The 21,659-nt window shown below is 39.2% G+C and overlaps 2 protein-coding genes across 2 annotated transcripts; both read right to left on the minus strand.

Moving 5' to 3' along the window:
• Positions 1-9,351: 9,351 nt before the first annotated feature.
• Positions 9,352-11,207, minus strand: LOC130956821 (protein FAR1-RELATED SEQUENCE 5-like). The gene is made up of 2 exons (XM_057883790.1): positions 11,115-11,207; positions 9,352-11,016 (listed from the first exon to the last, which is right to left on the minus strand). The coding sequence occupies exons 1-2, from the start codon at positions 11,205-11,207 to the stop codon at positions 9,352-9,354; spliced, it is 1,758 nt and encodes a 585-aa protein (XP_057739773.1).
• A 1,608-nt stretch (positions 11,208-12,815) lies between these two features.
• Positions 12,816-15,686, minus strand: LOC130954936 (O-fucosyltransferase 36-like). Its single transcript, XM_057881705.1, has 3 exons — positions 14,110-15,686; positions 13,653-13,902; positions 12,816-13,290 (listed from the first exon to the last, which is right to left on the minus strand). Exons 1-3 carry the CDS (start codon positions 15,327-15,329, stop codon positions 13,114-13,116), a joined length of 1,647 nt encoding a protein of 548 aa, XP_057737688.1. The 5' UTR covers positions 15,330-15,686; the 3' UTR covers positions 12,816-13,113.
• Between the last annotated feature and the right edge of the window lie 5,973 nt (positions 15,687-21,659).

The following is a 21,659-nucleotide window of genomic DNA, read 5'->3' on the forward strand; positions in this document are numbered from 1 at the left end:
CTGTACTCAAAAGACATGTACCTGGTGGTTTGCAGGAAAAGGTAAAAGTGTAGGCCATGCTCCTAAATTGGTAAATCCTGCTACTGTGCCTAACATTGACCAATGATCTTTTTGCAGGATGATTTAAGTCTACCTTTATGGAGCCAGTTTGAAACAACCACACAGGTAGCTGGTCTATATGATTCCGCACCATCGACTCCGAAGGCGCAGAAGCTCCCCAGGCTTGAGCATGTGGAAATTACGCCAATGCCTAGCAGGCCTCTTTTGAACCTTAGCCGCCTTCCCCCCACAACCCCCACAACTGGGGTCCAACGGCGCCCAATGATCCGCAGAGTTGCAAGCAGCAAGAATCGGCGGTCATCCATCAATGTTGATCCAAGCCTCCCAGCTGTTCCTCTGGTAAGAAGCATGCTAATGCTTTACCCAACGCATAAAAAGTGATTTACGTGAAATGAAACACATCTCACCATCTTCACATCTATGGACATTTATTTGCAGAGCTTTAACATGTACTTTCGACCGTCACTTGGGATGGCATTATCCACAGACGACCTCAAGGTGGCAGCCTATATTTTCCAACTCAAGGACGCAGATCCCGTTCGGAACCTTGAGTAAGCACCGTTGACACTACCTGCGTCATTAATGTGAACAATGACACACACATGCACATTAGTTAAGCCATAGGCGTAAGGGCATGCTCGTGCCAATGAGACAATGGTTCTGTTTGTATATAAGCCACTTCCCAACTTTCAAAGACTCCGTTTTTCTCTTAGTTGAGCCGCACCCTTTGGGCAAACCATGAGAATGTCCCCCGCAAAGCCAACAAAATTTCACTCTTATTATTACTATTGCTCAAATTATTATTAATGTTATTGTGAATTTTATTATTATTATCAATATTGTTATTATTATTAAAATACAAGTAAATAAATTTTACCTTATTGAATTTCTAAGATTTAGAAAATAATATAAAATATGCCGTATTTTTTATTGGTGACATATAATATACCATATGAGTACGTTATTTTATTAAGTAAAAATCCATTTAAATTCAATTTTTAAATATATAAAGCTTAAATTAAGAACACCGCATTTGGTATATTTGTAAAGTAAGTGGATACTGAGTTTTTACATTTATTTTGTAAATTACTAAGACAAATGATAAAAGTTACCGTGTGAGTACATATGCAAATTAATTATTCAAATTATTATTATTATTATTTTATTGTTATTATTATTAATATTATTATTGTTGTTGTTGGTTAAATTATTAGTAAGTGTAATTATTATTGGCCTCCATGTAATTGTTCTCAACTTTAATATTATTGTTATTCTTATTGTTATTGTTCTTGTTATTCTTATTAGCGTTATTAGACCTCATTGTTCTGTTGATTGCTATGCAATCTAATAAAATATTTAGACGTTGTGGTGATTATCACTATTATTGTTATTGTGATCATTAGGAATAGTAAAGTTGGAAAAACTGGTTCGAACCGGCCCATTTTTTAAGTTCTGCAAAAACGCCATCCTTTTGGATCCTGGACACCCTATCCAATTACCCAACGTAGCAGCCCTACATCCACACAACTGCTAACCGCGAACCATCCCTCCCATTACCCTCAAGCTCCTCCTTCCTCTCACCGTCACCGATCTCACGCCCTCAGGTCCGTCCAACTCCGGCGGCCGTAGAGGGAACGAGCATGGAAGACACATCGTTATCGTGCAGCTCTATCCCACCATCCTGCAGCACATGTTTCAGCTTTGAATGCAAGGTCGTGCTGCTCTGTTTCATGGTGCTTTGAAAGCTCCTTGTCCCCCTCTTGCTTAGGATCTACTCTGCTTTGCTGTGTGAATGCCTCCTGTGTAAATGATTATGATAATGCATCCGTAGAAGGTGACGGGGACTTCAGGATTGAATCCTTTGAAACTAAGTGTTGCATGTGTGGTATGCCTCTTTTGTGTCTTACTGGGTGCTGTGCTTTGTTGACCGTTGTGCTCTGTTTTTGTCTTCAATTAAAGTTTTCCTTTGAGAATTTTTGATTTGCCATGCTTTGATAAATTGTGCCAAGTATGCATTGATTGAAATCGGTATGCTTCTCTGGTTTCTAAATAGTGTTTCATGTCCCTGATTTTCATAATTTGAGTAGTTTATGTAGCATAGTTCACTGTTATTGTAAATCATTTGGGACTGCTTTTGATATTTGTATGAGGCAGATTAGTTGCTGTGTTTGGAGTTGTGTAGTAATTAAATTGGTAAATCTGTTATTTGAGCCATGTTACAGCTTCTTGTTAAATAAAGTTTAAAGCTTCAATATCCACTTATTAGTAGGCTATGTTAATATTATTAATATAGATGAATTGGAGGGGGATTGTAGAATTTCTCACACAAGTTTGGAGTGTGATAGTTCTGACTTTAGTGTTCCAATTGAATTGGGTTGGGCTTGGTAAGATGATTCTGTTGCTGCTCACAATGTATGTGCCGAGACATGGTTTAAAGATTAAGGGGAATTTGAGTACAACTCCCAACTATAATTTATTCTGCTTAACTGCAAAATCTGTTTTTTGATATTTTTTACTGCTGAATTTTATTGATTCCGTCCATATTTTAGACACCTTTTTGTTTATGGTTCTTGGAATTGAGAATTGGATTGTTTGGTATTGCTCTATATGTATAATGGTTCTATGTCTTGCTGCTGAGTTTGACAAATATTCTCAAATACTTACAGCTATGGTTTCCTTCTTGAATGGAATTTTATATTTCAAAATAAGTCATAGAAAATTAGGGTCATGATTTGTTTAACTGACTGACGAGTGTAAGGCTGAATATGATGACGAGAAAACTCTTGGGAAACATTAAACATATGTTAGAAGAGTTTTTAGAAAAAACTTGAGTGTCTATTTCACCGTGTGTCCCCCATTCCCCCGTCCCTTTAGAGGTCAGAGATCATCACAGAGTCTACCCATCCTTATGTCATTCACCCCCACTCTCTTAGGACATAGCTTTCATTTCCCAGCCTTGGGGGTGTGCTCCACCGCTCCTTCTCCCCAACACCTTGCCTCCCGTTAGGAAATATTTATCATTGCCCACCCTTCATTTCTCGAATTATGTGGTGTTTCTGGGGTCAATTACTCAATTTTGTTGCGTATTGGTTTACGACCACGTAAGGACCTGATTCGTTAGCTGAAATGTTAACTCGGTGTTAACTGGCTGCATGTTTTGAATTCGTTTTCTGTTTGCCTTGAATAAAAAATGTCACACTTCTACTGAGCTTCAAATTTTCATGACTGGCCATAATTTCATGTGCTGTTTGTTGATTCCGAAAGTTCATAAGCGGAGGAGGTACTTAGATATAAACATGGGAATGGTTGATGTCGTTTATTGAGTTGCTTTTCAATTTCAGCATTCTTTTTAAATAGCAGTAGGTTCCGTTAAAATTAATTTATCCACTTTGATGTGGTCTGTTAAATTGCTATGGAATTTCTGATACTGAAATATTCATTTCTAACATTAGTTAGTTCTATTGCAGGGAGGTGTTGTTTGAGCTAGGAGGCTTTGAGATTGTGAGGGGGGTATTCATCTCCTTGGCCCCCCCATACACACCCCACCCAGATGTGAGTCCTACTAGTAGTTGCACACATCTTCGCGCACACACACGTCTGACGCAGCCAAAGAACATGCAGTTTTATTCTCAGAAAACTAACAACGTTATTAATTCTGATATCTCTTCATTTTGTATAGCTCATCAATACCTCCTCCATGATTGCATCACTGAGAGCTGTGGGAAACAAAGCCCCTAGGAGTTGGTACTTTCCATATGACTTTGCCACTGCTGTCCTATGCGATGCTCCAATAGAAGAAATACAGCAGAAGTACGAAGGGCGCTGGATGGCCAAGACGAGAGACTTGGAACATGTAAGCGTCTCGTTTATTATGTTAGTCATGTCATCACCACTAGAAAGAAGAAATGTCTGTATTACTGGCTAACCGATGCTGCCTGTTGTTTCGCTGCCTTTCACACATGTTTGTTACAGGTATTTGTCCCAATTTGGGAACCCGCAGACGCCTGGTACTTGATGCTGTTGGATGTTAAGGCCTCAAAAATATATGCTTTGGACGTCAGCAGGTCTCCGGAATCCATTGTGCGAAGGGAATCAAACATGAACAAAATTGTGAGAAATGTTAAACCTACTCATGTTTTAGTTGTCACATATTTCGTTTCATCCAACAGCCTTCATGACTTAACATTTTTTCTTTCAAGCTGCTTGCTTTGGGGAAGATGTTCATCCAGAGTCGGAATATCGTTAACTTTCGCCACACATCACCTGACCCCTCAAATTGGGGAAACTTCATCTACCCGGACGGTCTACCGAAAGACCTGCAGAGGTTCGTCCTTTGTAGTTATTTTTAAATACTGAATATTTTTTCCAGCTGGAATTTACATAGTTTCCTCAAATCCATCATGCTAACCCCAATTTATGTAGTGCTGAGTCCGGCCTATGGTGCTTATCATGGCTGCAACACAAAGGGGGCTTCTCCACAAAAATATTCCGCCACATCGTATGTTACCCATGATCCTCTTGGACTTACTTATTTGCTTAATCCATGTTCTTACATGACTGCCTTCATATTACCTTTGCCAGCACATTCTTGCCAATACTTGTTCCCTGGTATTGTATTTGTAACCAACGTGTTTTATGAAACTGTTACAGGGAAACTCTGATGAAGTGCGAATGAGAGCTGCGTTACACGTGGTGCAGTCTGACATCAACCGGCATCGTGCTTTCGTTCAGAGCAAGGCAGAAGTTGTTTGGCAAGGAATCACAACTTCCCATCAGAAGGAGACCTTCAACAATGAAGGCATGTGATGGATTCATGTCCCCTAAAATCCTTTTGAACCAAATGCCCTGCGCTGCTTTTGTCAGTCAGTGGTTTGTCGTTGTCTAGGTTATTGGCAGTAGTGCTTATAATTTTTTTGGGTAACATATGTAGTAGTAAGTTAGCATGCACGCAATGACAACTTATTCTGGTGCATTTTAGCTAGTCATGACAACTTGAATATGCCTTTTTGGAGCAACTAAACCATGGCCACCCATGTGTCCAGTGAGTGGCCTAATTTTAGTTGCCTTAGCTAGGGAGCACAGACATCCCCTCCCCTTTGCTGAATGTTTCTGTTTGATATGTATAATGCTACATCTATTTACACGTTTTGGAGATACAACACTGAAGATTTCTTCATGTTTTACTGATCTGTCTATCCAATCTTCCTATCTACTACTTTCCCATGAATTCATTTTTATAATAGTAATTTGAAATGCAGGTAGATGGGATCAAACCCCATACCCTCATCTAAATCGTTACACGTCTAATCCCTGAATGTCTCTTTCATAGATGCAACGTGATTCACCTATCGAGTAAATTAAATGTTGAACACTTACCCCAGATTCAAAACAATACATGCTTTTGAAGGTCTTGAAACTACACTTGCGTATACAGTAAAGATGCTAGGAGATTGATTCCTGTGTTTTATCTACAACCCCTCCAATTGGTGGGTCAAATTCGTTTAAGCCATATAGGCTGTCTCTTAAAGAAATAGAAATGTAGAACAAGTTTGATTCCTGTGTTTTATCTACAACCCCTCCAATTGGTGGGTCAAATTCGTTTAAGCCATAGAGGCTGTCTCTTAAAGAAATAGAAATGTAGAACAAGTTTCATCCATACGACATTAACCATGATGGATTTCTACTAGTTTAGTTGCTACGAATAGTACAGAATATCAGTCCATCTCCACAATCCCTCACTTTACTCATCATGCACCTAACAACAACTACAAACAAAATGACAAATACTGTTCCCGACTCAACTAGTTGCTGGCCACACAGACTATAGTGGCCTAACTTGCAACCACACGCACTTGTCATGAAACACATCATGCATCGTGCAAAGGGGTTGAAGTTACATGCACGGTCCTCCTTCGACTCTTACTTTGCTTATCGTTGCCGGACACCTATGAAAGACATGCAAATGAAAGACACTTGATGAGCGGATAATTTGTACGCTTTTTGGCATTGTTTTTAGTATGTTTTTGGTAGTTTTAGTTGAGTTTTTATTATATTTTTATTAGTTTTTAGTTAAAATTCACTTTTCTGGACTTTACTATGAGTTTGTGTGTTTTTCTGTGATTTCAGGTATTTTCTGGCTGAAATTGAGGGATCTGAGCAAAAATCTGATCCAGAGACTCAAGAGGACTGCAGATGCTGTTGGATTCTGACCTCCCTGCACTCGAAGTGGATTTTCTGGAGCTACAGAAGCCCAATTGGCGCGCTCTCAACGGCGTTGGAAAGTAGACATCCTGGGCTTTCCAGCAATATATGATAGTCCATACTTTGCCCAAGATTTGATGGCCCAAACCGGCGCTCAAAGTCACCTACAGAAATTCCAGCGTTAAACGCCGGAACTGGCATAAAATTTGGAGTTAAACGCCCAAACTGGCATGAAAGCTGGCGTTTAACTCCAGAAAAGGTCTCTACACGAAATTCCTTCATTGCTCAGCCCAAGCACACACCAAGTGGGCCCGGAAGTGGATTTTTATGTCATTTACTTATCTCTGTACACCTTAGACTACTAGTTCTATATATATAGTACCTTTGACTATTGTATTTTCATCTTGGTTCTTCTGGTTCCCTCTCTGGGGCCGAAACCAATGATCACTTTTGTTCTTATGTATTTTCAACGGTGGAGTTTCTACACACCATAGATTAAGGTGTGGAGCTCTGCTGTACCTCGAGTATTAATGCAATTACTATTGTTCTTCCATTCAATTCCGCTTGTTCTTTGTCCAAGATATCACTTGTTCTTCAACATGATGAAGGTGATGATTGACGCCCATCACCATTCTCACCCATGAACAAGGTGACTGACAACCATTCTTGTTCTACAAGCATCTGAGGCTTAGTGAATGTCTCTTGGATTCCTGATTGCACGATGCATGGTTGATCGCCTGACAACCGAGTGCTCGCCTGACAAACGAGCCAACCATTCCGTGAGATCAGAGTCTTCGTGGTAAAGGCAGGACTTGATGGCAGCATTCAAGAGAATCCGGAAGGCCTAACCTTGTCTGTGGTATTCTGAGTAGGATTCAATGATTGAATGACTGTGACGTGCTTCAAACCTGTAACCTACTGGGCGTTAGTGACAGACGCAAAAGAGTGATTCTATTCCGGTAGGGGAGGGAACCAAACCGGTGATTGGCAGCACTGTGACAGAGTGCGTGCATTAGCTTTCACTGCGCGGATGGGAGGTAGCTGCTGACAACAGTGAAACCCTACACGAGCTTGCCATGGAAAGGAGTAAGAAGGATTGGATGAAGGCAGTAGGAAAGCAGAGAGACGGAAGGGAAGGCATCTCCATACGCTTGTCTGAAGCTCTTACACCAATGATATACATAAGTATCACTATCTTTATCTTTATGCTATTTTCGTTTATCACTATACCCAATTGAGTCTGCCTGACTGAGATTTACAAGGTGACCATAGCTTGCTTCATACCAACAATCTCCGTGGGATCGACCCTTACTCACGTAAGGTATTACTTGGACGACCCAGTGCACTTGCTGGTTAGTTGTGCGAAGTTGTAGTGATTGCAATTTCGTGCACCAACACTCCATCAATAAATCTCAACATTAGTACATGCATGTCATACGTGTAAATATGGTTTCATGTGAAGATAGTATCTAAAATGCATTATGCGAAGTGATATATTTGACTAAATTAATAAAAATCACAGTGTTACCATCATCACTAACATGAAAAAACTTACGCTGCCAACCAAATTTTTCATTCCCACACAACTTCATCTGGTACAACTCAAATTTAGAATAACTTCTTCTCTTACTAAAAAAAGGCATTTCACCTATTAAACAACATTTTCTGATTTTGACATGCACAGATTTTTGTGACAACCATTCATTGGAGTAAATTGCTGACTTTTGTTTATGGTCTTAATTGTTGAAAAGCAAAACCTGCAGTAGTTCAAAACCAAACTAACTCTCACCTTTGATAGAATGATACACTCAAAATTGATCTATTCCACCAACTCATTCCCTTGGCTTTATTTTCATAATGTAACAGAATAGGTACAAAGGAATTTCATTAAAGGACAATTTCAAAGATGAGAAAGTACACAAAATAGCTAATTACCTCTATTTCACCCAATTCTTAATTAATCTAACGAATGCAACGCCACGAGGAAGCATAACTGAAACTTTTCAAATCAGTTTAACTTAATGCATACATTGCACACTATGTGGAACATACAGGTTTAGGGTAGGAGACCCTAACCTGTTGCTGCCTACATACAAGCCTGTATTAAAGAGCAGGTTTATTCTACGTGCTATCTCATATCACCTCCTATGTGGATTTTGCAAACATTTTGCAAACTTCATTAATAAATCTCAACATTAGTATAACCATGTCAAACGAGTCAGTCTTATTTAGTTATTTGATAAACCCACTGCCTAATTCATCAAGAAAGTCAGATTTGCCAGGTGAACACAAACCTTTTCAACTGATTTCGTAATTTAATCACACAAATAACTCAACTAAGTCTTCTGCAACTAATTATTAAATCAGAGGCTATACCACAATGGCACCCATGTAAATTTCCTGTTACACCCCTACACATGACTAACCCGCTTCATAGAGCCAAAACCCCTTTCACTTGCATACAGCACAACTTAACACACAAAATTTTGCAAAAAAAAAAATATTCATTTACACGTACGTACCGTGCCATGGCTCTGTGAATTATCCTGCCCTAAAGCACCTTCAGCGAGGTCCTGGGTACACACCGGCTGGCTACATGGACCACTCGGGCAACGGGTTCGACGATGGCCCACTACTCCACAGTTGCTGCACTTACGCCTCTTTATGCCCCTACAACCAAAAGGCTCTTGCGCACGCCCTGTTCCCTTAGTCCGAACTGCAACAGGATCACGCACTCCATCTTGGCCACCGGTGGCAGTCCCTTGGGCAGCGGTCCCAACACCATTCTTCATCTCCAACACATAAGTTTCCTCAACTATCCTATCCAAGCAGCTCTTGAAATCACTCTCTCGCATACACGCAACTCTTGCCAACCGCTTACAATGCTGCAGGAAAGCACCCATGCGGCTCCTATATACCTCATTCGCTTCACCCAGTTCATTCATGATAGAAGGGCCCTCGATCTCAACTTTGGCCGTCTTCGACCAGCGTTGCAACACCAGGCTTTTTGGAAGATAACCTATGTCTAACTGGACCAACACTGCAAGTATGTGAACGCAAGGTAGTCCGAACGACTCCATCCTCATACAACTACAAAAAAAAGGAATCCGTCCCAAAGTGGTGGGCAACAGTCCACCTGAATTGCGGCCTGCGATACTTTTGTGTCACATAAACTGTCCGATCCTCCAATTTCTTGCACTCCACGATAGTAACCCGAACACTACTTTTTAGGGCCTCTCTAAAACGCAAGAATATTTCCCTCGTGTAGTTCACTGCACCAGACTTCTCTAGCTCCGGAAACTGAGTTTGAAGAACCGGCCTCCCGTACAACGACCTAAAGTCAAGCTCTTCCTCATTATCTCTCAAGAATTCAACACACCGTTGGAAGTTCGTCACGAAATCCAATATTCCATATCGCCTCTCCACAAACCTCCCCATCTTTGCATGCAGTGACTCACATCGTGATGTCGTCCTCAAGCCAGCATAAAAGCAACCGCGTATGTAAGCGGTAGCCCATGCCATCTTCTTCGTGTATAAATCCTTTACCCACTCTACTTCCCTAACAAGACACTCATCCATCATTGCCTCCCATTGCCTTTCAAACTCCTCCACCTCCACGTCGGCAAGCATGCAATTTCTAAGCAGAGTTGTGAATCGAGGCTTGCACACATTCACAGTTGCATTTTTTAGTAGGTGCCACGCACAGAGCCTGTGATGAGCTTCTGAAAATACTTCCTGAATGGCAAACCGCATTGACTTGTCCCCATCAGTGATGACTGCCTTCGGTGCTTTCCCCCCCATGCACTCTAAAAACTTGCTCAACACCCACACATACGATGCTTGTGTTTCGGAAGACACCATGGCTGCGCCAAAGACACATGTCTGGTTATGGTGGTTCACCCCGGAGAACACTATCACTGGCAAATTGTACTTGTTTCGCCCGTAAGTCGCATCAAATGCCAAAACATCACCAAATAACTTATAATCATCCTGACTACGCCCGTCGCTCCAAAAAAGATCACACATATTTTGCTCAGCCCCAACCTCATACCGCCAATACATATTATCATCTCTCCTTGCACAAACATTGAAATACCGTAACGCGGCATTCACATCGCCGCTTTGCATTGCTCGTTGCCGCCTAACGACATTATACATATCTCTCTTTGTGAACGGAACTAGGTTAAAACCCCCAGCCTGGGCGGCAATAGACTCGTAAATTTTGGGAATTGAAATTCCAACCTGCCTCAAACTCTCCATGTGGGCTCTATCAACATCGGATATTTTCCTATATGCTGGCAGGTATGACACAAACTTTGCCGGGAGAAGGTCGTGGTTATGCTCATCAACAAAACGAGACACATACCAATTGTTGCTCTCGGCTTTTTGCTTTATCCTCATCTCTGCCTGACATCCACATCGAGTAACAACCTTGTGCTCCCTCTTTCGATCCTGCATCTCAAGCCATTTTCTATCTCTGAATCCTTCTCTGTTGCACAAATACGTGTATCGCACGATTTCACCCTTCCTATTCTTTAGTTTCTTTCCTTGACGCATCGCAAAACCCTTTGCTCGACTATATTGCTCATAAAAACGACATGCCTCATCCGGGTTTGCGAACTCCATCTCCAATATCTGTGCACGACCAAACACAACATGCTCAGCACTGCCGTTCTGTTCACCGTCCTCTTCATTGGGTGATTCTTCCCCCAACTCTTCTTCCTCTGTTTCCATCCCAATGTCCAGTAGTGATTCCTGCACAGATAAAGGCTCATCGGTTACGGTTACCGCTCACAGTGTTAAATTACAACTCAAGAAAAATCCAGCAAAATATAAACCAATCCCATTCTTACCGTTGCATCGATATCTCCGGTATCGCCGAATCCATCAAAATTCTCTTCCCCAGAAGCATCCAGTCCAGGGATCGTTCTGCTACAAGAAGACATTGCAGCATAAAACGCTCTGCCTCTGCTAATACAACTTCCCCAAGAAATCTATTACTTGTAAAACCCTTCACCAAAACTACAGCAAACCAAGAAAGCATATTGTTAGTATCCAACCGCAAAGAAGAACAACCACATACCACCTAACTAACACCACTGCCAAGACTCCCAACTTAAACGTGCGAAACATAAACTAACAAACACTCTCTTCCACACTCACACTACAAAGAACCTTACATAAGCAACATCTATCCCAACCCAATAATCCATAAACAAAACTATCCCCAACTACCGCCACCTAAGGCTACGCAACACAGTTACTAAGAAACATCACATGCTGCCATTATCATTATGACAAAATTACATTGTCAAACAATCAACCTCATCTTTATTCTTAAACAATGACTTCATGCTTCCAAAGATAAACCCACCAACCAAAACACCAAACCCAGACCATTCACACTACTCACACTCGTGCGCCCATCCCCCCATACATTTGCCCAGCAAGTCCCGACATATACAACATAAATTCTCAAACTTGGTGAGCAGACTCTAGGCAACAGATTAATTACCTCCACTTTAACCAGCAACCTAATGTCGCCTTCCCTCAGATCTGCCATTCCTTCTTCAACACATCTTCCTCGTTGTTCCAATTTCTCAACCTTTAGCCTGCACACCGCTGCCCGCTAACACGCACCGTATGGAGTCCCTCACGCATCAACAACCCACCTCTGGTCCAGCATGACCCCCCCCCCCCCCTCACTCTATTTCACCATCTTTAACTTTAGTGCTACACAAGTATTCAAACAACTTTTTGTTACTGGGCATAAAAAGGGTTAGGGCCCAAGCCCCCCAAAGCTGCTCTACGAGTACCCTTTAAGAAGCCACACACCTTTTCTACATTTACAGCTGGTCATTAATGTCATTCCATATTCATTTTCAAGGTTATATTCGACTTTTTGCTTTTCACTAACAAACAAAATTCAAAAAGACTACTTGATCGTACCCTAAATTTTATGTTCCCCACTTTTGAACTGGAACATGGGATAACTTTCCTATATTATATTAACTATATTATTGCTTTATGATAATTATGATGGTTTGGTAACTTGATTAAAACTGATTTATCATTGACTTTTTGGATGTAATGCAATAATGGCATTCAAACTTGATTGGTCACCTTTCATTCCCAAATTAAATAGGATAATGCTGCAAATCCGAATTCACTATCAGAGTAGTGTAAATTGATGGTGAGAAATGAAACGAATGAGTTAACGACACAACAAATACAATTGTTTTCTTAGTGGTCAAGACACGTAAACGAAGAGTTTTAAGTGTACCAAAAATACTGGTGTTTCAATTGTTTTAACGGTTGATTTGAATTATAAAAAATATATATAATACATATTAATTAAAATCAATGGTTAAAATAATTAGAATATCCGTATTTCCGGTACATTTGACATTTTTCCAAATGTATTAATATATTATTAAATTGCCACCTACTAGGCTACTACTTGCTTAAAATACTGCAAAGGTAATGTCACATGGAGGTTTCGCACTTTAAGATAATCATTTAATTAACAAATAAATTGCAAATGTTTCCATGTTATCCTAATCTATTCCATAATAGTTAAAGTATGAAATGAGCACATCATAATCGAACCTTCTACTACTATAATCCCCTTTAGCAAAGCTCTCAAGATGCAATCCTTATTAGGTACCAATACGAGGTTCCATTAATGAAAGAATATGCATAACAAGCAAAACTTAATGAATAAAATTGGCTAATTCTATTATCATACATGACTACTCTCACATTGACAATTGACAAAATTCCCAATCAACCCTATAATAGAGCAACAAACGTAACTGGTCTTGATTCAAGGCACAAAAATGGTCTTTATCCTCATTCATTTTCTGCTATGAAGTTTGGTTCTTCACCTTGGCAAAGGTACTCATCGCACAACGATGCTGATCCCCAATCCTTTCTCAGCCGCAGGATATCTTCAGTGAAAGTGGAACCAGGGGCTCCAATGAACACTGTAGACATCGCACATATCGTTTTGTCTAACATAGCTTCAACCTTCAGTGTGGAAACATTCAAAACTCATATCAACAAAACAGTTTTAAAGGAAGAGTTATCACCGCATATAAAAGCTTCTCACTGATGTATTTTCAATTGCATAATAATCCAACCAAAAAAAAATGTTTGAAGTGAGAAACGAGTATATAGCAATACACTGCCAAGTGCCATCGCAGATGTCTCTCTTTTTTTGTGATTGCGATACATAAACTTATGGCTCCATCGGGTACCCTTAAACTTTTATTCTCAATCCAACTCAATTCTAAGTTTAAAAGTAAAAACTTGCAGGAGCACCTAAAAGTTCTCGATCTTTCATTTCCTAATTTTCAAAACCAAAGAAAAGGAATATATAGTTATTTCACCTGTGAGTCCGCCTCAATGCCACTCCTATATAACAAAGCATCCCATTTCTCTGCTGAGTTACGAGCAGGGCGCTTTACAAGCAGAACAGGCTTGCCATCCAGCACAACCATTGACTGAAGCAGACCAGTCTCGCTTTCTGCAGCATCCGTAGAAAGATAAATGACAGGTGCATCGGCCGTTTCAACCACCCTCAAGATGCAATCTGCAGCTTGAGGAATCGGGTAAAAGCAACTTGGTTTCTTAAGATTACTGTAAACATGCAAAGTAATCAATCATTAGTAGTACCGTTTTTTTTTTTTAAGGAAAAAAAAAATTCAGCAATCGAAAAGAGCATGCAGATGCAGGGAGAGTTTACCACTATCATACTCAAACTTCATATAGACCGATATCACAAAACACCAATGATGAGAACAATAATGACTCAAGCTTTATTCCATTGATATCATAATGGCTCACCAGAATTTTAAGAAGCCATGTCTTCGAAAATGCAAGGCGATGAACTTCTTTCCCAGGAAGGTCTGAACAAATCGCTGAGCAGTGAGCACAATGAGGCGGCTAGGTTCAATCAGAGTCTTGCACTTGTGAGCAATAGGGCCACCTGGCTGCATTACCCACTGATTCTCCAAATCAGCAAAGAAAACATCCCCAATAGCCATAACATCATCATCTTGACCGAACTTATCCAGAACATCCTTAATCGTCTTTGGTGTCGGCTTCCGAGTATCTTCCTGCCAAACAGGCTCAGGCTTGCTCATTGACAAACCCAAAGACCCCAACTTCTTCAAATGATCATCGTCAAGATAACAAAGCTGTGGCAGAGAGAAATAACACAGGAAACTATTAATGTGCAAATGATCCTTCTTAGCACTTGCAAATTCCTCAAAGGAAATCACAACTTTTTTCCCCAAACACTTGTTAATGTGATCAATGTCAATTACCCTGTCATACTGATAATCAATTTTGGAACTTGGAATCACCAGAGTCCTACTAAGAATTGCAGCAAAGAACATATGTTTTTCCAAACAAATCAAGTGGTTTGACATTTGGCCAGAAACGCATACAGCAAGCAAAAATTTACCATCTTTAGGGTTCCAATCAATGGTTTTTCTCTGTGAGAGGTTCTGATCCATTGTTCTACACCTATTGTAACTAACTCCACCGAACAAATTAGGATTTCTAAAATCGAAATCAGGCTCATTTGTGTTACCTGTTCGATGCGGATTCAGCAGAACCTGCTGAATCTCTCTGTTAAGAGAGATCTGTTTGAACAGCGCCGATTTCAGATCCTCCAATTGATTCGGATCGGAATGTGACGCATTGTGCTGAAAAGTTCGATTCCAAGCGGTTAAGAGCCCTAGTTGCTGCTCCCGCAAGAGGTTAATGGCGCGCAATTCGGATTCCTTCATTTGACCGGAGAGATGATCGGAGGAGAAGCTCGCGATAAGGCCATGGCGAATTTCAGTAACAGCGAAGAAGAGAACGACGGCGATGACGGCGAGGATCAAGAAAATGTACCTCTTCCGGAGCTGGGATCGCCGGGAGCTCGAGCTGATATCTTCGACGTGGAAAGCGGCGGCGCCGGCAGTGGTGGAGGTGGAGGGAAGAGTGAGAGGCTTTCCAACATTTTGGTCGACGAGGTTGTGGCGGTCGTCTTCGTCGTCGGAAGACGAATCCATGTGGTTTAGTTTGTTAGCCACGGCGGCCGGAGTGTGATGAAGAAGCGAGCGAAGGAGTCAGTGAGTGAGTGAGCCAAACCCAACCCAAACCGAAACCCCATTCCAGTATATCAACCACCCTTTTCTCACACTTGATAACTCCATTTGCATTTCTTTCACAATTCTACAGCCATCCAACACCAACAATTATATATCAACATTCCAACATGCTAAATCCACATATACGTACGTATTCAATATTCTCTATCCACAAACTATAAAGAGTGTAATGTCGAAATTCTAAAATCTGATCCGTTATTGAACATGAAAAACCGTTCTATATATGTATGTACACACAGTCACATTTGATCCGGGATAATTTACAGCAAAAATCGTAGGAAGTAGCAACAACAAACACAAATTTTCAATGACACAGAAAGAGACATGTAAGGAGATATCACTAAGACTAAGTGCTTGTTTGAGCTTTCTTATTTTGTTTAATAATAATTTTTTTTTAAAACATGTGTTTTATAAATTTCTAGTAATAAAAATAAAAAAATAAAAAAAATATATTTTTTAAAAAATTGTGAGTTATATTTTTTTTAAAATATTTTTTTTAAGAAAAGATGTTTTTTATATAATAAATAAAAAAAATATTTTTATATTATTATATTCAAACATAATTGATAAATAAAAAAATTCTTTTACATGAGATTAAACATAAAATTACTTTTATTTTTATATAAAATCTTTTTAAAAAAATCTTTTCTTAAAAACTCACCAAAACAACCCTAACCATAAATTTTGGCGAAGGAGATCTCACACAGCAGATCATTAGAAGCTAAGTAAGAATCAAATCCAAAGCGAAATCACAGCGAAAAACCATTGCAACTTTTAAAATGGATTTTTGGGTTTCCGTTTTGGGGGGTTAGTTGATGTCTTTTCGCACCTTGTACTTCACGCTCTGCCAACACTATTGGTCTATTGCAACACTTCAATACATCTCATCATCGTATAAGCTTTTATCTTTTGTAATTGGTCAGGTGAATGTATCTTTACTCGAAAGGTAATTTAGTTAAATGAATTAAATAATTAATCATTTTTAGTTGTTTTATATAATGGAAAGAGCTGGTTAGGAAATTTAAACCTGTAATTTTTATTGTGGTTGAAACTCATTGTCCTTTTCAACACTTGAAACTGTTCTGGAAAAAACTTGGTTATCACCCTATTGGTATAGTGGAGGCGTTAGGACATAAGGGGGGTATCTGGTTCCTTTCTGCAATGCAGGGTGTTCACTGCAAATAGGTTGATACTTTCGATCAGTGTGTTACAGTTGAGGTTTAGGTAAATAATGTGATTTGGAGGTGCAGTGGTATCTATGGTAGTCCTCAATTTAATACCAGAGTTCTGCTATGGGATTATCTTGTTACTCAGTCTTCGTCTTTCTGCGGGCCATGGATTGTTCTTGGTGATTTTAATGAAGTACTATTCTCTCATGAATCTAAGGGTTGCCTCTTCTCGAGTCGTCATGCAGATCGGCTTGCTACATCTCTAGGGGATGGTAATCTGTTTGACTTGAAGACTATTGGAAGACGGTTTTCTTGGTACAGAAGGGTTAAAAATGGTGTTGATGTGGCAAAAAAACTTGATCGGGTCTGTATCAATAGTGGCTGGCTATCTCTCTTTCCAGAGGCTTATGCAGAAAATTTAAATAGACTTCAGTCTGATCATTGTCCTATCCTAGTGCGCTGTGCAGGTCATCCCCAACCGAAAAGGAATAGACCTTTTCGGTTTATTGCGGCTTGGGCAACTCATCCGGAGTACAGAAATATTGTGAACCAGTCATGGCAGGCTGGCTATAGAGAGATGCATGGCAAGCTTTCAGAAGTGCAGAAGAACTCTTTGGAGTTTAATTCTAAAGTGTTTGGCAACATTTTCGTTAGGAAATGTAAATTGGAGAGACAGATTAATTTCCTTCAGAAGCGACTTGAAGTAATGGAAGATTTGTCTATAAGGCAAAAAGAAAAACAACTGATTGAGGAATTTAATAACACGCTTGTGCAGGAGGAACTTCTATGGTTTCAAAAATCTAGAGAGCAGTGGGTAAAATTTGAGGATAGAAATATCAAATTCTTTCATGTCCAGACTCTTGTGCGGAGAAAACATAATAAGATTCATGGTCTCTTTCTTCAAGATGGGGTATGGGAAACGGACCCGGATGTCCTTAGAAGGGAAGTTGAATCCTTTTATAAACACATATTCTGCCAGTCGGAGGATGTAGACTTAGGTTGTCTTGGTGATGTGCCGCTACCTTCCCTGAATGATGAAGCCTGTTGTAGCCTCACAGCGCCAGTTACTCTGGAAGAAGTTAAGTCGGCCGTTTTCAGTATGCATTCTTTTAAGGCGCCGGGCCCTGATGGGTTTCAAGCTTTATTCTTTAAAGAATACTGGGAGATTGTTGGTTTTGGTGTTTGGACTATGGTTCGTCATGCGTTCTCTGGTTTGGATATGGATCCATGGATGATGGAAACTCTTGTGGTTCTTATTCTGAAGGTAGAAAACCCGGTTTCCATGAAGGATTTCCGACCAATTAGTCTCTGTAATGTGGTTTACAAAGTTATAACGAAGGTCCTGGTCAATAGACTTCGTCCCCATCTCAAAGAGATTATTGGGCCCCTTCAAGGAGGGTTTATCCCGGGGAGAGGAACCCCAGACAACATCATTGTAGCACAAGAGGTTCTCCATTTCATGAAGAAGACAAAGTCAAAGAAAGGCACCTTGACCTTTAAGATTGATCTGGAGAAAGCGTACGATAGAGTGGATTGGGGATTCCTGAAACAAACCCTGGTGAGTTTTGCCTTTCCTCCTCCGACAGTCAATCTGATTATGCGTTGTGTCACTGCTTCCTCACTGTCTATCCTCTGGAATGGGGATAGATTAAATAGCTTCACTCCGAGCAGGGGTTTTAGGCAAGGAGATCCTATATCACCGTATCTGTTTGTGTTGTGTATAGAGAGATTGTCTTGTTCTATTAATCAGCAAGTTGATAAGGGCTTGTGGAAGCCGGTTGCGGTTTCTAGAGGGGGTCCAAGAATTTCTCATTTGATGTTTGTCGATGATTTGCTTCTTTTCTGTAAAGCTGAAAAACAGCAAGTTCAAACTGTAATGGTAGCTTTGAAAAATTTCTGCAGAGCCTCTGGGATGAAGGTTAATGTGGAGAAATCTAAAGCGCTATGCTCTAGGAATGTTTCAGCAACAAGAAAAGAGATTTTCACTGGAGTCTCCTCCATCAGATTTGTCCAAAACTTGGGCAAGTATTTAGGGGTGAACCTTAATCACTCTCGGGTGACACACGCAACTTTCAATGATGTTCTGGACAAGATTCGGGGAAGGCTAGCCAGCTGGAAAGGGAGATTGCTTAATAAGGCAGGTAGACTCTGTTTGCTCAACTCGGTAGTGACTGCGATTCCTACTTATCGTATGCAAGTATCTCTCTTCCCTAAAGGGGTAACTAATAAGATAGAATCCATGATGCGAAACTTTCTATGGAAGGGTCAAGCTGATGGTAGAGGCCTGAATCTAGTTAACTGAAAAGTGTTGGTCACCCCTAAGAAGTTTGGAGGTCTGGGAATTAGAGATCCTTTTTGTGCCAATATTGCTTTTCTTGGAAAACTAGTTTGGCAACTTTTTCACCATCCCGATAAGCTATGGGTTCAACTGTTGACGGCGAAATACCATTCTTCTAAGGATGATTGTCTTAGTCGGTCTCGAGAAAGGGGATCTTATGTTTAAAAGAGTATATGTCGAGTTTGGGATATCCTGAAGGAAGGTTTTATTTGGTGCATTGGGGATTTGGAACAGAACTTTTGGTTTTCTAAATGGAGAAGAGAGGAGCGACTGTGTCAGGAGATGGATTATGTTCACATTTCTGATTCGGATCTCAGGATCTTGGACCTTTGGTCATCTGGATAGTGGAACCTTGAGAATATCTATTCTCCTCTGAATCAGTCTCTGCAGAGCAACATTAACTCTTACAACCCAGATGTTCAAGCTGGTTCAGAGGTCGGTTGGTGTTGGACTGGTGCGGTTTCAAAGGTTTATAATGCTCATAGTGGTTATTTGTGGCTCAGTAAGAAGATGTTTAGTTGGGAGGATAGGGGTAATTGGCTTTGGCTTTGGCGTCAACATATTCCGAAAAAGCACAAATTTTTGGCCTGGCTATGTCTTCGGGAGGCTCTTCCTACTGCTGCATTTCATTTTAGGAGGGGCATTTCGCACACGGATAACTGTCCACGATGTTTCTCAGGTCAGGAATCAGTATTACATTGTATTCGGGATTGTCCAAAAGCCCAACTTGTTTGACAAGCTTTAGGGATCTCCGATCAACTAGTGGATTTGATGAGTTGGTTCTTACATAATAGCAAACAGCGCCCCTTTAGATTCTTTTCTGGTCTCTGGTGGATTTGGCGTTCGAGGAATAACGAGATCTTTCATCCTCACGACCATTGGACCACAGACAAGGTGATTGGTATGGCTTTGTCCTTGGAAAAGGAGCTCCGAAATATTTTTGAGTTGCAACGACTGTCTATCCCCTCAACCATTAGTGGCTCTTGGATTCCCCCCTCAGTGGGTACCTTTAAGATTGATTGTGATGCTAGCTATCCTGGCAGTGGTGCTTGAGTTGGTTTTGCTTGTGTTAGTAGAGATTGGAAGGGAAGGTGGCAACGAGGCTGTCTGGGAACAATTGAGAGTCGTAGCATTTTGCAAGAAGAGTTGTTTGCTATTTGGAGAGGCTTTCTTTTAGCATGGGACTCGGGACAAAGAGACATTATATGTGAGACAGATTGTGTGGAGGCTTTTACTATTGTCAATAATTTACAAGATTGCTCTAGGTTTATTGATCCTTTGGTGTTAAAAATTCGAGATATCATGTCTTGAAAAATGGCGTGCTGATCTTCGGTTGATCTTGAGAGATGCAAATACAGTAGCAGACATCATGGCAAAGACAGCAATGAGGACCCTTTCTCCCCAAGTGGAGCTTTCGTTGCCTTGGAAAGAATTTAAGAGTAGTATTCAGCAGGACTGCCTTTCTTAAGCAATTTCTTGTTTTTTTTTTCTCATTCTTAGGTTTTGTTTATTTTCTTTTAAGTCACCAAAAAAAAAAATATAAAAATCTAGCAATATGAGTGAGCTAGAGTTTGTGTATATAATTTTTTTAAGAAATAAAACTAAATGTCTATATATAATTTTTAAATTATATAGTTGCCTATTATCCGATGTTTAATATATATTTTATATTTTATAAATATTTAAAGTTTTTTTGACAAATAATTATCTAATTTAAGAAATTAACAATGTCTTAAGATTTCTTTTAATTTAATATTAATTTGATTTAGTTTAAGATTAATAATATTGTTAAGAATGTGATGTAATCATTGTGACGTTATTTAATGTCAATAAATTTTGACACAGCAAATAAAAAAATTAACAACAAAATTAAAATGACTAACTTAAGATTTTTAAAAGATGAATTTTATTAAAAAAATTAAAATTTAATTAAAAAATATATAATATTTTAAAAATAAATCTGATCATTTATAATGTTTTACTCTTATTTTAAATAAATATAATAATCTTTTAAATATGAAATGTACTAATCTTTTGTGAAGAGATCAGTAACCTCTGTATTTGTGTATAGAAAAAAGTATAGCAATTATGAAGTTGATAGTTCAAAAGTAATATTAATAAAGACAAAAAAAAAACATACAAAAAATTAATATTTTAAAAAAAAATTAAATAAGAAAATTTAATCAAATGGTTAAGATTAAGGCAAAGATTTTTTTTTTTCGCTAGTGCTGAAATATGTCGTTGATATATAGAGAGACGTGTTTGTATTGCTGGCATATGCACAGACAAAAACTGGATGAAAACAGGAAATGATCAGATAAAGTGATAATTTGCAGAGATTGTAGAGAATAGTTAACTAATTTTTGTGATAATTAAATAGTGTTAAGCCTTAATGATGATTATGAATTTAGATTGAATGTGTTTTGTTGGACATAGACTTTTTGGTGGAGTGGTAGATTTTAATTATTAAAACACCAAAATCTCTTAAAAAAATGATACTGTGATAAATACTATATTATATATTTTTTATATTAATAATAAATAATAAATCCGTTACGTTATTGTATAAATAATAAATAAAATATTTAATTTTTTATGTTTACTATTAAATTATTTTGATAATAAATAATAATAAAATTATTGTGATAAAGTATAAATAATAAATAAAATATGATATTTTTTATTTTTATCATTATATTTTTTATGTTAATAATAAATTAAGTA

The sequence above is a fragment of the Arachis stenosperma genome, chromosome 10 (genome assembly GCF_014773155.1).
Source record: "Arachis stenosperma cultivar V10309 chromosome 10, arast.V10309.gnm1.PFL2, whole genome shotgun sequence".
Lineage (NCBI taxonomy): Eukaryota > Viridiplantae > Streptophyta > Magnoliopsida > Fabales > Fabaceae > Arachis > Arachis stenosperma.

Excerpts from the sequence above, each read along its gene's own strand:
- LOC130956821 (XM_057883790.1), bottom strand. The coding sequence starts at position 11,207 with ATGTCTTCTTGTAGCAGAACGATCCCTGGACTGGATGCTTCTGGGGAA. Across the intron at positions 11,017-11,114 it reads CCGGAGATATCGATGCAACG|GAATCACTACTGGACATTGG; the intron begins GTAAGAATGGGA and ends TTATCTGTGCAG.
- LOC130954936 (XM_057881705.1), bottom strand. The coding sequence starts at position 15,329 with ATGGATTCGTCTTCCGACGACGAAGACGACCGCCACAACCTCGTCGAC. Across the intron at positions 13,903-14,109 it reads CATGGCTTCTTAAAATTCTG|TAATCTTAAGAAACCAAGTT; the intron begins GTGAGCCATTAT and ends GCATGTTTACAG. Across the intron at positions 13,291-13,652 it reads GCATTGAGGCGGACTCACAG|GTTGAAGCTATGTTAGACAA; the intron begins GTGAAATAACTA and ends TCCACACTGAAG.